Genomic DNA, 17,533 nt, shown 5'->3' with positions numbered 1-17,533 from the left:
ACCAGTCCCTCCTAGGGACCTCTGTACCCTCTGACAGCCATTTGTTCAGTAGCACTCTATTTGGCAACATGTTTTTGGTGTGGAACATAGCCTCGTTCAAGACAAAACCATCCAAGTGACTTGAAAAAATCAATATTCATCTCTTTTTCCTTATAATGTTGATATTTCACCAGCATCTGTCATCCTGATCCTGAAAGAAAAGACAGGACCTCCAAACAAGACAATAAGAGCAGAATATAGAGAAGACTACTTATTGCCCTCAGTGATTCCGCCACTAGGTGCACCAGGCATGGCGATGCTTCCTCCCCAGTTAAAACTGTAAGGAGCACATACAAATACTACTCATTCTTCAAATCTTAATTTCTCTTTCTTACAAGATGTTCAATGTATTTTTTTCAGAACATTAGTGATCCCTTACAATATTTCTCCTCATGGAAAGAAAGTGCTCTGGTTTAAAACATGAGGTCAGAGAGAATCTCGCAAAGTGCTAGTAAAAATATGTGTGAACATAGAATGACAGCTCATGGAATATGTGGTAGTAAAGATCACAAAATTCTCCATTGCTCTTAATGCTAGAGTACCCTAAGAATTTTTTATAAGATGAATTTTCAAAGGATATTTCATATAATTAACTATAAAATAAATCTTGCTGTGAAAAAAAAATTAGGATACTTCAAATACATCACCAGAGCTTGCACTCAGCATATTACACTATTACAAATATAAAAATACATCGGTGAAATCAATGACTATATGGAAAGGATTCTGAGAAGTATTCATATGCTTGGGCTTAAGTCTTTTAATCTCTATGTGGAAATAAGCTGAAAAATAAAACTTAAAAAGTTTTGAAAATCGGGGAGGTGAGGGAAGGTAGGAGAGTATAAAGTGGGGCTAAATGATGATGGAAGGAGACTTGAGTTGGGTGGTAAACACACAATACAATATACAGATGATGAATTATAGAGTTGTATATGTGAAACCCATATATTTCATTAACCAATATCATCCCAATAAATTCAATTTAAAAGAAAGAAAATCAGAATTAATTCATCCTTAAATAATCTCATATATTTTGTGTATGTCCATATGTATACATACATACACACATGTACACACACACAACATAAAGATTATTAAAGCTATAAATTCAATAATACTTAATATGAGTTATGAATATTCCACACAAAATTGGTCAATGGCATATTAAAGACATTTGGTTTTTGTTTTATTAAAAAGCCTTTGGTTTTTGTTTTATTAAAAAACAATTTTGGATTATATATATTAATGTGTGCGTGTGTGAAACTGTCTTAAACTTACCCATTCTGCAGCTCATCTCAAATGTTTTTTTTAATCAGTGTGATATTTATATTTATCTAAGACAATGTGAATTAAGTGTTGTTACTGGACTCAGCACCCCCCGCCCCCTTTTAAGTTTTCCTTGAAGTAGTTCAGAAAGTAAAGAATAAGGATTTCTGTGGTATCTATACAGGGTTATTCCCTTTTAACCTGCATTAAGTTGAAAGGCCACATCATTTTTCAATACGGTCTTCTTCATTTTACTGTTGTTCCAGTGATGATGTATCCCTTTTCCCCCCTCCTTAATTATTTTTTCAACCCAATGAAGACCTGCTGCATTATAAGGGGTTTTAACTGAACACAGGGGTCGCTGTTGAGTAGTGCAATGTATTTTTCCCCCCATGGGCTGAGTATTTGCAGCTATACCTGCAAAGGAAAATGTTCAACTTGAGTTTATGTAATAGAAAACTGAACTCCAAAGTAACGAAGGGCATCAGGTAAACGTACCCAATACAATTTACAGACATAATTGAAAGCATTACAGACTAATCAGACATCTAAAAGAAAAGCATCCTCAAATGAAATGTCTACAGAATCATTAGTTGGCAGCCATTCTATTACAATCACACATAATGTCAGTGGTGCCTTGAGCCTGTGCCAGTGACAACAGCATAAATTTTGCATCTCATTTCAATGGTCATAAAATTAATGATCAGTTTAAAAATACTTCTTTGTAAAAGTTATTGCACAAAGAAAAGACATGAATGTGTCCCTGTTATGTACTCACAAGGATAATTATGGGGTTGTTGCTCATTAATACTGTTTCTTGTTTCCCTAGAAAAGCATTTGATTTATCCCACAACTTTCAAAAGTTTAATTAATGATACAAAGTTAACAGTCTAAAAAACAATGATCCGAGACTTCCCTTCCCATATTCAGTGGCAACTAAGATATCACAGCAAAACCAAGGCTTAATCATACCATAGCAATATATTTCTCGGAAAAACATTTTAAATGTATAATAGTTGTGTTCAAATCACTATTATGCCTTCTGTTTTATCCAGCTCACCACAATTAGCATTTCCCTAAATGCCTAGATAGAAAGCCCAGCAGTAGTAACTAAACAGTCATGATCTCGACCACCATTGAGGTTGATTTAACTAATGTACTGCTTATTTTGTCAAATACAGTTTTATTTTAAACACAATCAGGTAAACCTGAAACTAAATAATATACCTAAAACTTACAAAGCATGAAAGATAAATGTGGGGGCAGCGGAGAATTACTTGAGTGAAAACAAATTAATTTCTAATTCTCTACTCAGTTCATTTGTCCAAACTAATTTCAGAAGTAATAAAATACAGCTAAATAGACCTACACATTTAACTTGTCATTTCTTAAGGGAATCCATAGTTTAATTCTAAAATCTTGGAAAGATTTAGGTCACCACAAATAAGAAGATTCTCTTCATAACTCCTCTACCGTAGGAGCGCTAATTTATAGTGTGCAAATGGGAGGCAGAGTTTTCGAATAAGAATAGCATTTCTCAAGCACTGCCTCTGCCATATTCTTCTACTACAGGTCCCAACCTCAAACATGCTTAACACATGTGCACAGAGCCGGAGACGCAGGCGTGGGGGAGGGCTGCAGGTCATCTGCTCAGATTTCACTGGGGAGCTAACTTCCAACAGAAGTCAGGAAAGGGAAAAGAAAAGAAATGAAATGCCACCCAAACTTCTGACTTTTCTGCTGCTCTTAAGGATCCCATCAGAACAAACTAAAATGGGTCCCTTCCTCCCTACCAATCCTGCTATTTTAAAAAGCAGTTTAGTCCATTAATGAACTTGATGCCAATGAGGTCAATGAAAATTGCTTTCTAAGTAAATCTATACATATTTAACAATATCAATGGACAAAATTAATTTTTTTAATTAGAGGGAAATATTTTAAAGGAGAATAGCGAAGGGAACTGAAAACAATAGATTCATGTTTTCTAAAGCTCTCCTAATTTACAAATATGAGAAATCTCCTCTTAAGTATTTCTCATGTGAATATGCACGCCCTTCTTTTAATAATTTATAATTTCCTCAAAAACTATTTGAAAACTGAATTATAAATCAAGATTTACTTAAATCCTCTTGATGAATGAAGTGGAATCTGAGAATATAATATTTACTGAACACCTGCTATGTGTCATGCATAGGTATCTTCACATTACCTTAATCATTCTATACAGAAAATAATTACACCTAAGTCATCACGGGAGTAGAACAATACTAACATAGGGGCAAGATACAACTATAAGTAAAGTTTTTTTTTTATCATGTACCTAATATATCTTAGAAAATTATACTTTATACTCAGTCAATAACAGTCTTTACTCAGTTATTTCAAGTTACATTTAAGAGACCTATGACCTTGTTATGTGACACAGAACAAATTCTAAAATAATCATGATTCTGGTCTAAAATAATTCTAAAATGAACATATTCCTAGTACATAAAGCATATACTCAGATATACTTTATACTACTGGGCTATATGGCAACTAAGAATAGGAAACCAGGGTTAGCCCATAAATCTGTAATGTACAATATTTGAAGGACACAAGAAGGAACTCTATTCTAGGTAGAAGAGGCAATATTTCAAGTGAGTAACAGGGACTAGACTAAGCAAGATGGGTCCTCATTGCTTAGATTCAAATCTTTCTCATTTACAAGCAAAATTAAGGAATCTAGAAAACCAACTGATCATTTATTCTCAAGTCACAATTTGTCAGACCTCCTCAAGGGAGAATCTAGACTTCAGGATATAAAGAGATAAAAATGAGAACCTTAAGAAAGTAAAGAAATGGAAAGGGAAGTGTTAAGACCACAGCTTGCTATGGAAATGGATATAAACAGCAAGTAAAAACTTAATGGACAAGTTTCTTATAATACAAACTATTCTCATCCAAAAAATTGGAATTAAAAACAAATTTTACTCTGAGATCTATGTGGCTTAATGTATCAATTCAAATGGTTTTAAGAACTGAAATACTGCAAACGGTCAATTCTGTACTATTCGGTCTCACAATAGGGGGGTAGCATCTACAGTGTAGGGAGGAGGAGATGGGAGGGGAAGTCAGGAAGGGCATTAAACCGTTGTGTACCTTGGAGAAACTAATAGCTCACTTAATAGAAATGAATAAACCTGGATTAATGGATTAATTCATTCTACTTCAGAGCTCACTACCTGGTCCTTTTTCCTCCCAATAATGATATTAACATGGTAATTAACTGTCATTTGAAAAAATAATAAAGTATGTGAAACAAACAGAAGTCCAAAGGTAACCAGGAGGAAAACAGCCCCTGTTCACTTCATTGTGACCCCATATTGTCCTGGGAGAAGAGAGGGAGGGAAAGTGAAAGAACAGGAAAACAGCTGAAAGGAATCTGCCCAGGTCACCTTGGATGAAGACAATCCAAAACCCCAAGGGGAATATGTAAGAGAAAAAAGAAAAGCAGCACTTTCAAAACATGCATGGGTGCATGAATTAATTCAATGTAGAATCTGATCATCAATAAACCCCTATTTAATTTAAGAAAGTATCGTGAATAATTACTTTGCAACTATTAAATGTGTACTTCAGTTTACCGTCCTAACAAACTATAGCAGGGGTCCTCAAACTTTTTAAACGGGGGGGGGGGCAGTTCACTGTCCCTCAGACCGTTGGAGGGCCGGACTATAGTTTTAAAAAAAACTATGAACAAATTCCTATGCACACTGCACATATCTTATTTTGAAGTAAAAAGACAAAATGGGAACAAATACAATATTTGTATTTGCTTGTGGCCCGCGGGCCGTAGTTTGAGGACCCCTGAACTACAGGAATGGTCCTATTAGAACAAAGCTGAATGTACTTTGAGGTAAGATGGCATAGAATTGCTCAGCTTCTCATATTTCTTCAAGGTATACATCCACTTTATCCACAGGCTCACTTCTGAACAGGCACTCCTGGTGATTAGTTAACTCAGTACAGCAGTACTGAACTACAAATGACTTACTCAGAGGGAAATGATTATGGGGAATCTCTGAATTCTGTGTTATTTGAACTCTTAGTCTAGGCTCATTTTTCAGTTCCTATCGAAAACTATATAAACTTCCATTCTCTTTAGAGAAAAAGAATGTATCTCAGTAATGTAATTTTAATATCCACACACCTGAACAAGTCCTAAACCAGAATACCAAAGGGAAAGTTCCTACCCTATTACTGAATAATATGCAACCAGACAATGATTTCATATTATCATGCTTTCTTAGCTTCAAATTTCCTTAATGTGTAAGTCACAATGAGAGAGTGACAAATAATCCCTAGTACAAAACGTGCTTTTAAGAAGAAAGGCAAAATCTAATATTCCTCTATAATCAGTACACTGTATAAAAGTTATCATAATTACAATGTATAAAGTTATTATTTCTACATTCGACTAAGCAAAATGAAGCCTGATTAAACCCATAGTGTAGGGTTTGTTGTCGACTATCAAAAAGTGGGTATTTGTGGGAAGGAGGAGTGTCTCTGCTCTTTAACAGTGTTAAAAAATTAAAATGGAAAAAAATCTCATTGCCTCCAATCACAACCATCTTAATGATTTAACGTGAAAAGTACTGTGGTTTCCTTTTAACTGTTTGATTTTGGGCTTGTCTGGCTAAGTACTTGGTTTATTGAAACTGTCACTACTCTCTCACTTATCAGTTGGCAAAGATATGAATTACTCTGTGGTATCTGCTAACCCCAGTTAGAAGATGTCATACTGTTTTCGCCCAAGCACAGATCCTAGCTCTGCATAGGTTAACTGACCTCATGTTGTGACCCTCATACCAGCGTTCACAGGACTCAGGTCATGACCTATGAATTAGCATCATGCAAGTATGGGCCTTACTGAATTAAAGATGTGAAAAAGTAGGGACTTCCTACGCCTCTCCTGACTGGGTTTTTAGTGGGCTAAGCAGCTGTTTCTCAAATCTAAAGGAAGACCATCAGGTTACCAGCCCTCTGACATATTTCAAAAAAAAACAAAAAATGAAATTCTTCTTTGAAAATTTCTATGGCATACATTTATTCATATCAAAAGGATAATAAAAACCAGCATTTGAAAAATATTTTCTTATGTTCTTGACAAAAATTGATCCTGTTTTTTAAAACAATTATCCTTAAAACATTACCTATAATTACCCAGCCCTGAGGGCCCCTGCTCCCATCACTACTATGAAATCATCTCTGCAGTGTTACATGGTGTTGGGTTGGTATCTCATCTCTGCTTCACCAAATTATTCTATGAACAACTGCAAAGACAGGCCTTTCTTAACCAATTTCTGTCACAATGGACTCTAAGACACATAAAACCTAAGAATGTGAACTAACAGGGATTTCTTCATCAGATTTGTGCAGAGTGGATTCTGGATATACTTTTTAATTTTTTTCTCAGCAGGGGGAGCTAGCACTCTCATCTTGAAAGTCTAAGTATACAGTCGGATATTTAAATTTTGATTCCAACTATCACATTTCAGCATGTGTCAGATCATCCACAAAGAAAAATAATGTCAAGTTTGACAAACTTGAAAATTTACCTTTGTCTTTAAATTCCTGAAGATAGCTGCAAAATAAAACAAGAGCATTATATTTTAAAATGAGGACTGACAAATCAAAACAAGATCTAATAAGTGACAATAATTCAAAGCTATTTTAAAATGTATATTATAAACATATATTTGGAGGGGGGAAAAACTACCTCTTATCCTGAAATGACAATTCCAAAAGATTTATGGGTTTATGATGAAAGTATTTTTAAAAACCTAAGTCACAGTAGTAAAATCAGAACACACCTTTGATACCTGCAACTTATATTAATTCATTTCAGTATTGGTGGTTATTTTCCATATTTGTGTTAAAATTCTCAACCTAACTATGTCTTATCATTTAAAACAAATATATCCTCACCTAAGCAAAGTAAACAGTTGAATTTTGCTAGAAGGTTTACAAAAATACATATTCACAAACCTCCACAAAAAGGGTATTATGATAAGCAGATCTGTTTTTAAAAGCTATTATAGTGAACATATATATCGTCCTTTATAAATACTTAACAGCAACTAAGTAACATTAAAATTTTAATTCAATGACAATAAATTCTTTACTAAAACGTTAATTACAAAGTTGCTTCTAAGTAAAAAGTTAATAATAATAGGCAAGTAAGTGACTTACGTAGCCTTTACATCTTTTATCTTCTTAATAAGAGATTCTCTCTTTTCCTTTGCTTTCTTGGATAAATTTTCCCCTTTCAGTATGTCTGTTACAAATGCTTCAACATCTAAACATAAAATATAAGAAACAGGATACAAATTGTAAGAAAGAATCATTTTTTGTGAAGACAAATAGGACAATGATTGTTTCTATCCATAAGTGTTAATATCTGTACAATCTGTTATAGTTATTTATCAATCCAAAGCATTACAGTTGAAGTATGTTTCAAATAGTAAGTTGGACAAATTTGTTCACCACTTAGCTAATAAAATTTGTATGCTCTACTTATGCTTAGCACAGCAAATGCTGTTTGGATGTTTGGCATCATTAAACCTGGAAGAAGCACACAAGTTTTAATAAACTACAGTGTCCCATAAGACAAATTCCTACAAAAGCAAGCACAGAGCTTTTATCCATGTGTTACTACCATTTAATAGTATTTTGTGAGTTCCTGTATGACTAGGTCATTCAAAATATTACTCCAGTATAAGCTAAAACAGGCAAGGCCTGTTTTTCCCATTGTAATCTATTTTCAGGTGTTCAATGCTTTACAAAGAAAAAATAAATCTCCTTTTCTAGCCAAGATTCCCCAAATCAAACCTCCTCCTTCCTACCTGCCCCACCCACTCTGGCCAGCCACCCTCAAATAAAAAAGATAATCAATTGTGTGGTTTTGTGTGTTCCAGCTTCTTGCCTTGGTATTACTATCTGAAAACATTTCTTTAAATAAAGGAATAAGTAGCAACAATACATTCATCCACTATTTAAAAATATAGTAACCTAGAGATAAAATTTCTATGGCCTCATATAACATTTCCATATATCCTCTTTTTAAAAAATTAATAAACTTCTAAATTATTCTGCTATCTAGTTCTCTCTAGTATAAAATTCCAACAAATCCTCACCGGTATGATTTTATAATAGCTCATTCTTATTGTTCATGAAATATTGTACAACTTTAAATTAACTTTATATACAGAATTTTAAATTCCATTTTGAGATCTCTAATACAGAGGATACCATAAAAATTTTTCAAGTAGGTATGGCTGTAAACCATCCATATTTCATAGTGAAGAAAAGTATGTATGTTTTACTTTCTCTTTACTTAACTACTTTGTCGCCTAACTCACACTGATAAAAAGGTAGTATCAAGACACACAATAATGTTACATGTATTACCTCAAAGCAGTACAATAGTCTTTCAACTGTACTTCTAATTAACAATTTAAAACCCAGTGTTTGAGAAAGAATGTAATCGGTTTTAAATTCTTGATTACAAAAGTATCTTGAGACCATGAGCAACATTGATAAGCTGTTGTTCTCTACATTCCCAATAACTGTGTAACGGTAATTTTTCCCTAAATCAACATGACAAGTGAAAAGAATGAAAATTTAATCTCGATAGACTTTTTAAAAAATACTAGTAGCTTTCTGATATTCATGTCAAAAGCAAGTCTCTAGACAAACTGAAAGCAAAGTGTCACAGCTTCACTTTGTTGGAGCTGCCCGTGTTTTTGAAGAGGACACAGAGGCATGACCCGGCACCAGTGCAAATCAGACCCAGACGTCCACGGAGAGTTCAAAATAATAAAACACTATTTTTAAAAAGTGCTCTCCTCCACACGCTTTACATTTTGCGCCCACAGGAGCGCACAAACTTTGGGCCTTCGAGCATCCGCTGAAATGGAGAAGCTCATTGGCTGCTCTGAGGTGGTCACAATAAATCTGCCGAGAAAGTGGAGTCAGGGAAGGGGCAGCATCTTCCTTCCAGCCCGACTCGGCCCTTGCGACAATCCCGGGCACAATGGCCGGGGAAGAGCCTGCTTCATGGTGCTGCCCCCTCGGTGTGAGTCTTTAATTCCCTCATCCCCGAGTATTTAATTGCCTACTTTACATTTTCATTATGCAATCCAAGTTTAAACAAACGGGATCTATTTTCCATCTCCGGAAGCAATAACAGAACGAATTGCAGCCCAAGAATTATTTCTGTAAGGGGTCATTTCAGCTCCATAAAAAAACAGAAAACATCAAAAGCTGCGATGCTCTACATAGTGTTTCCTAATATTCTCCAAAAATGGTTTTAAAATGCGGATCCCTGCCGGTATTTTATGAGGAAGGACTTGTGAGAGGGTGAGGCTGCGGGAACCAGCTATGTTGTGGTTGTTTGTTTGTTTGTTTTCCGGGTGGGGGAGGTTCTGAGTTGGACAAGGGGGAAAGATCTGTATTTTTAGAGTAGTCTCCATGTATTTATTCCTAAACTTATTCCAGGAAAGGGGTTTACGGCAACTAAAGTGATTTAATAAACAATTAAAAAATTACTTCTCAAAGGAGACCAGGAAGATGTAGAAATTGCTTTGCTGTTTTTCTCTTTCTTTCTTTCTTTCTTCTTTTTTTTTTTAACAAGTAAGAGCTTTAAAGTGGAAGCGATGCCTGCAATAATCTTAGTTTGTTGGTGCCCACTGACTCGGTTAGGCTTTAAGTTTCTGAAATCTGGGTGTTTTTCTGAAAACCCACACTGTGCCCGCTTAGTTTCGAATCCACGGAAACCAGCCCCTCCGGGCACAGGAGACCCTCCGGCCGCGCGGGTCCTGCCCGGCGTCCCAGGCAAAGAGGCGGGCGGCCGGGCGCCGGGAAGCCCCTGGGCTGCCCCGGGAGGAGGTGGGCTCTGGGTCCGAGGCTGTGGACGCAGAGTGTTGAGCCCGCGGTCCCCGCCAGGGGAGCGGTGAGAAGGGAGCGCGGGGTTTGCGGGCAGCACCGGCGCCAGACGAACGGGACTGGATCTGCGGCGGCTTTGTGGCTGGGGGCCGGGGGAACATTTCAAAAGCGAGCAGAAGTCTGGGGCGAACCCAGCGCTCCGCTGGCTGGCTGGTCGGGAGCGCGATCTGAAGCTTTTTCTTGGGCTCTGAATGGCTCTGCACGCGGTGACAGTGACGCAGGGAGCCAGCAGCCCCTTCCACCTTCCTTCAGGGGTCGTGTCCCCGGTCAACAGGCGGGTCGCAGACGCCAGGCCGCCTGGAGGTCGGGGAACAGCCATCATTCGATGGCCAGGAAAGGTCAGCCTGCCTCCTGGCTGGCCTGTGGGCCTGGGGAGTCAGCATTCCTCCTCGTCGGAAGGAGGCCTCCACTCACGGGCGCACTCGCCACGGGGGAGGAGACACTCGGTTCTCAGAGGACCCCAGAGCCCCAGGTCTTACCCCCGCCCCCTGGCCCGCAGCCTGGTCCACTGCAGATCAGCGCCCCCGGCATCCCCAGAATAAGCCCCATCTCCATCAGTCTTGCCCTCAAGTCATCACGGAGGGAAAAGTTATCCCAGGGACTGGACTGTAAATGTGCTGCTTTTTGCTCCCGTTCCTCCTCCATGCTGTCAAGAGTAAACATCTCCCAGTAAGACTAAAGATCTGGGGGAGAGGGCCCCCATAAGATCAGGTTTACAATCGCTCTGTAGATAAATGTGAAGGTCTGAAAACAAAATTAAAAGATGACATCACATATTGGCTCAGCAACCTTCCAGCAGTTTAACTTGAGAAACCTTTCTACAAGCCATCTCGACCCCTACGAGGCCAACACTTTGCACACACCAAATCACCAAATGGCACTCCAACTGTCCTCTTTTCTTTTTCTGTACGTATGTAGCCCCCCGCCCCTTAGAAAAAAATGCCACCTGAGTGGCTAGGACAGGTCCCTAACACACACACACACACTCATAAAGGCTAACTGCTTTCTACCAACTTCTATACATAATGAAAAGGTGAGACCACATGAGGTTAGAACAGTCTTTAAATTCTGCAAACAATAAAATCAACTGTGGCCTTCCTGGCGCGGAGTCCACAGCACAGGTTCCCACTCTGGAAGAAAGCGGTTGTTTGACCACTTGCCCTTACCATCCTCCACCAGCAAACAACCCAGAATGTGACTTCCAGGCTGGAGGTCGTAAAAAAGTCACAAGGGTAACACCTGATGTCCTCAGCTGTCCCCCCAACCACCCAATACCTCCCTGAGTGGACACAACACACACACACACACACACACACACACACAGCCTCTGTGATGGTCTCAACTGTATAGAAGAGGGAGGCAAGAACTAAACTGAATCAACTACCATTTGCTCAGCACCAGATCAATAAGTGTAAAACCAACCACACTCCACCCCAAATGGCTTTACTACTTAATTCCACGTCTTCCTCTACTTTATGAACAGGGCCAGGTTTCCGTTTGTATTCACTGAGGTGCTATCACCCAACTTAATGTGGTAAGGTTCCCAGCCAAACTTTAAGCTGGCATTGGAACAAAAAGACATGCTTTGCTTCTCTGTTAAAAGGAGATATGGCTGGCCACACACACCTAAGGGTGAAAACATAAAAATTAAACTGGGCACATGTACATCATGGAGCCAAATGCCCACAGTTGGAAAATGGTTAATTGAAAAGGTATTGATTGCCTTAATCAATGTCTTTCTCTTGATTGCCTCGCACTTTTACAGGTGATGGTTGCACTGTGGACTTTTCTAACATGGAAGAAGAGGCATGAACAAGCACAGGCGCTCTTATAGAAGACATACCTGAGCCATACATATCCTATCATCTGATAAAACTTTCAAAATTGGTTTTGAAGGCTAAATAATTCATTTTGATAGAAAAAATAGGCTGTGGAAGGACAGAGATGAACATCTTTCACCTCTAAAAGATGACTCTTGATAAACAGCACCTTATAATAATCAAAATCTTTTTACCACGCGTTTTCAAAGAAGCCACAGTGAAAAACACATTAGCCTGAGATTTACACTATATTCACTGTTAGGCAGCATCTATTATAGTGTGTTCAGTATGTGATTGAAAAAGAAATGTAAACTCAGTGGAATGAAAAAAATAGACTTGGCTTTAATTGAAAAAGACAAACTAAGTGAATAATGAGTATATAAAAACTAGCCTATGCCACTTTTATCACCCATATATGACACTTAATCTTAAATTTATGAGAGACAACTGAACTGTTTCAAATCACCAGAGGCTTCTTCTACTCTGTTGTTTCTATCTTCTTTCTAGTAAGACGTTAGTGCTGATAATGTAGAGATAAACTCATTCGGAAAATTTTTATACACTGCTCCTTTTTTAGTATATTTAGAATCCCTACTTTTTAAACAGAAAACCGGTGATCATTTGGATTGAGTAACTATAAAAAACTGTGTGTGCTATCAAGAGCCTTACTTAGTAATCTGAAATGAGAATACTTCCCATGGAAAGCCATGTAGAAAACAAGCCAACCCCAAAGATCCCCTCCCAGGGAAAAGTAGGACACCGTATGCTTACGATAGGTAAATAATTTTCACATCTTAAGTCATCTGTTAATCTGACTCATAGAAGAAACTGTGAGTTTCTGGCCCCTTGGCTTACAAACACATTTTCTTATTTCTGGAAGAGAATATCTTAGAGTTGTCATAGACTGATTTCATTTTGAGATAAAATGTTCTCATGTCAACTTTATGCTCATTAGTTATCTCTGCCAAATGGTACTGGCTTGCTCTTGCTCTGAAGAAAAATCCAGGTGCTAAAGAAATAGGTGACTATTGGTGACTCAGTAGGTGGCACTCTTCCCTTTACATACTCAGCCAATGCCCCGGAAGAAAGTTATGGGACACTAGATACACCATAAATAATTCTCATAGGAAAAATAAAACCAAAATGTTGACCAAATTATAAATGGAACTTTGGAAAGGTGGAAATCAAACCATACTATTCTCAGCAGTAAAAAATAAATAAAATAAAAATCTGCCTCTATTTCAGTTAAATTGCATTCTTTACCTAATGCCCCCAAAGGGATTATTGATGATAATTTGTGAAAATTAAAAAAAAAAAACACAAAAAACTAGAGATCCCCAATAGGGGGAAATGCAGTATTTCGATGCAAGACTGCCAGGTGAGCAAAATCTCAAGGTCACTTTACAGAAACCCCATAGCCACTTTGTGTATTGTTTGGTCTGGTTTTGATTTTTCAGAGCATTGATATCCACTATATTCTTCTTTTAATACTGGTTTCATTTTCTAATTTAATAAAAAGACACCAGCATCTTCTTACAGTTCTCCTTTTTCAATGTGTTGTCCTCAAGCACATGAATGACAATATCTGACTGCAAAACACTAACACTCCAGTATTCAAAGGGTGAGTAAACATATGGAGGAGGTTGGGGGCCAGTGGTTCCAGTTCCTCTCACTTTCTTGGCTGCCTGGAGGAACAGCTCACATAAATCAAGATTATTCTTGCTGTTAGTCCGAGTCAAAATATTTGGATGTAGGAGAAGATTAAATGGGCAAGATTTGGGGTTATCCTTTGATTCTAATTATCCAGGCTAAACCTGTTCTTCCACTGCTGTGAAAAAAAAAAATTACACACAATGCAATATACAGACCGTGTGTCATAGAAATGTACACTTGAAACCTATATAATGTTATTAACCAAGGTCACCCCAATAAATTTAATTTTTAAAACTGTCACGTAATTTTAAAAGAAAAAATATTAACGGTTGCCTGTATATGGCAGTTCAAAATTTGCTTTTAACAACAGAAATCTGTAAACACTTTTCCATTCATGAAACAACGAAGAGCTCAAACACTTTTATAAGAAGTATAGGCTTTCCAGTATAAATAAGTAACAAATTATACAGCCACTTTTTCCAGAGTACCATTAAATGCCAGTTAAGAATAATAGCCTCTATGGGTTTTTGCATTTCTATAGAATGTTGTTGTCGTTTTAAGTGGGAAGGAATGAGAAGGGGGTTAGGAGGAAAGCCTAAAAGTTTTATAATCAGAAAGAAAAATAACAAGAAAATAATAAATGGCAAGACTACATTTGAGCACCTACCTCTATCAAGCAGTTGAAATGTCAAACATTTAAAACACATGACATATAATGACTTGAATGAGACACATAGAATACAAAGGAAAATGTCCAAACATTCTTATCTTGAAAGGCATTATCTTTTGACTTTATATTCTTCTTTCTGAGGGCAAGGGATTTAAAACGCCTGAAAAGTTTAAGTGCTTGTCTTCTCTACCTTGGAATTCTAGCACAATGCCATGCATCCCAAGAGCTCTCAATTGTTAACCACAGCCCCCAACATCTCTGTTCTTAGTTTCAGAGAAAGAACTAGGTAAGCCAGGAATATCTATAAATTTCAAGCCAATACCAATTCTTCTATTGTTTTAGTGATTTTTATATTTAATAATACAAGTCATCATGTATAATTCCAAAAGATTTGTTTTGGATGAAAAACGTGGGGGCAGGGGAAACTGAGAGCATTTATTCTTGAAAACTTCCCTACCTCAAAAAAGACGGTAATTACAGTCAAATATAAAATGTTAGCTTTCTTTGAATAAGTTAAAAAAAGAAAACTAAAAAAACACTGGTTCACTTATTTCTTTAAGATATATTGTTTTCTCAAGCCATACACCTTGAAAATGTCTTCTGAAAATAAAGTGTAAGGCAAATTTATAATCTCCAAAATTGTAATGTTTTAACATTTCATGTTTTAATATGTAATTTGCTTCAATAATATGAAATATTGAAAATGTCAATAAGATAACTTTTCAAATGCTGGTTTCAGACATGATGCAAGTATATTACCTGACTAAAGAAAGAGATGGCTAAAGTATACAGAAAGTTAGCATTGGTAGATAATTTAAATATTATGTAATTCTAAGCTTTCAGTTAAATTACTCAAATAAGGGCCACACGAAACACTTTTAATATATGGGCATCAGCGAATAAAAGGTCTCATATAGTATATATCATGCAAATGTATGATCATAGACCAAAAGAGCAAACTGTCTACTGTGGGGGGCTGTCAAGCTTTAAAAGCAGGCACCCAAAGGTTTGTACTTTATTTCTTAAATTAAAAAATTCATATCTTCATAAAAGATGGGGGAAATTCAGCTCTAGACCTGGAACATCCTGAAAATGGTAACATCTATTTTTGGAGTAATGATAAATACTACTCTGATCTGATTATTAAAATAATACTCTAAATAATAATCCTCTGAGCAATTCCAGCATTATAATCACAAAAAAAATGTTAACTGTAGTAAAACAAAATAGTACTCATGTGAAACTCTAATATAATGGAATAAAAGCTGTCTTTTCAGTTCTTTCAATATTTCCCTTAGTGGTACCCATTACTGACAACAAGCATTTCTTAGAGTAGAATACTATCCCACCACAAATGCGTTCATCACACTGTAATCATGTTCACACAAAGTAAGTCTGCATTTATACACTACTGATTTTATTTTCTCTGTCATATTTATGATGTTAACCTCTAAAACAGTATAGCAGAGTTTTAGATTTGGTTTCACACTATAACTGTAACTTACTATTTAAAATGTCACATTTTAGATATTGCTGTTTACAAGTTAAAATAACCAGCTTGTAATATAGGCATCTAAGAGAAGCTCATTAAATACAGGATATTCATGACCAATATTGAAAGATAAATACTTAAGAGACAACTAGAGTAAAACTATCAAAATTCAGTTTCCAGAATTCTCATGCATGAATGACAAAGTGAGTAATGGTAAGAATTCCAGAGCATCAAGATAGGTAATATTTGTGTTACCCTAATATATTTTCTACCTGATGCAGAAATATAAATTTTTCATTGGCCCTTAGCTACAATAGACAGCTACATACCTAGCATATATATAGCCCTGAAGAACTGCATCTTTAACTCCTAAAGTAAGTTCCTATAAATGGTAAGGCTGAAAAGGGGAAGATGAGGGTGCAAAGATGAAGTACATTCATGTGACACAGGAAGTTGGACTTGAACACATCCTTCCCTTTTATTAGGTTACTCAAGCTGCAGACAAGTGGCCATTTGAGAATCAGGCCCTTTCTGAAAGTCTTCAACGAGTGGACTGAATGTTCAAGGACACATGGGAGTTTTAGAAATGAGAAACCCTTTCATCCCATAACCCCTGACATCGGTAGCTCAGACATCACTTTGCTTCTTTACACCCTTCTCCTCCACTGGCCGAAGAACTACTTCTTCCATTACTGATCCCTTGCCAGTTCACACACACACACACACACACACACACACACACACACACACTCTCACACACACACACTCACACACACACGATGCACACACTTACACACGATGCACACAGAAGAGTACATGCCATCCATGAGGGCTGCCCCATCATCCTAGCGCCCACATTCAGCACACGCTCACTCCCACTCTCAGACCCGTCCCACTGGCCAGGAGACACAGGACTGCGGGGAAGCGGGGTACAGAGTGAAAGCTTCTGTCCCCATCGGCTCGCCGTCCTTGCGCCCCCGCCCCGCAGCGTTACCCGCCCCCTTCCCGCTCTTTACCTGCCAACAGGTTCCTAATCTCCTCGGGGAGGGGACAGGGAGAGGAGGTACTGCTGGGGTTGGGCATGTCGGGGAGCGCGGGGCGTGCGGGGGAAGGATCTGCTTGGGTTGCGGCTGCGACCTAGCCTCTGGCTAGCAGTCCGGTGAGCACAGCGGGCTACGATTCCGGACACTGCCGGGCCGGGGATCCCAACAAGGAAGTCACTGAAGCCGGCCCTCGGCACTGGACTCTCGGCCCTGCCCCGCCCGCAGATCGGGGCGGGACGATGGGCGGCGCGGAGACCGCTGCCTGACGTGCCCCACTGCGCATGCGTGTCCCTGGGTTTTCCTAACCTCCGGACAGAGCCTCCGGGCAGGCACGCCCCCCTGTACGTCAGCGAGCGGGAGGCGGGGCCGCTGGTGGGAAAGGAGCGCGGGGCTGCGTCACCTGACCTGCGCCTGAAGCTCTGGCTGCCATTTTTGTAACTGGTACCCCCAGACCCGCTGACCATTTCCTGGTCATCTCGGAAAACACCGTATCCATGGTGCATCCAAGCCTTCCGATTGAGAGACCTGGCCAACGATCTGCACCACCGAGGTTTGACACCTG

At 38.2% G+C, this 17,533-nt stretch overlaps 1 protein-coding gene across 1 annotated transcript in view; it reads right to left on the bottom strand.

Annotated features, from left to right (window-relative positions):
• Positions 1-17,245, bottom strand: part of SKAP2 (src kinase associated phosphoprotein 2) — a 148,163-nt gene extending 130,918 nt beyond the window's left edge. The window contains exons 1-3 of the mRNA XM_006778984.2: positions 16,945-17,245; positions 7,540-7,645; positions 6,906-6,931 (exon numbers count right to left, since the gene is read on the bottom strand). Coding sequence (XP_006779047.1) covers positions 6,906-6,931; positions 7,540-7,645; positions 16,945-17,011 — 199 coding nt within the window. The 5' untranslated portion in view covers positions 17,012-17,245. The remainder of the gene's footprint in view (positions 1-6,905; positions 6,932-7,539; positions 7,646-16,944) is intronic.
• Between the last annotated feature and the right edge of the window lie 288 nt (positions 17,246-17,533).

The sequence above is a fragment of the Myotis davidii genome, unplaced genomic scaffold (genome assembly GCF_000327345.1).
Source record: "Myotis davidii unplaced genomic scaffold, ASM32734v1 scaffold168, whole genome shotgun sequence".
NCBI classification, from domain to species: Eukaryota; Metazoa; Chordata; class Mammalia; order Chiroptera; family Vespertilionidae; genus Myotis; species Myotis davidii.
This window is presented reverse-complemented; position numbering and strand designations above follow the sequence as displayed.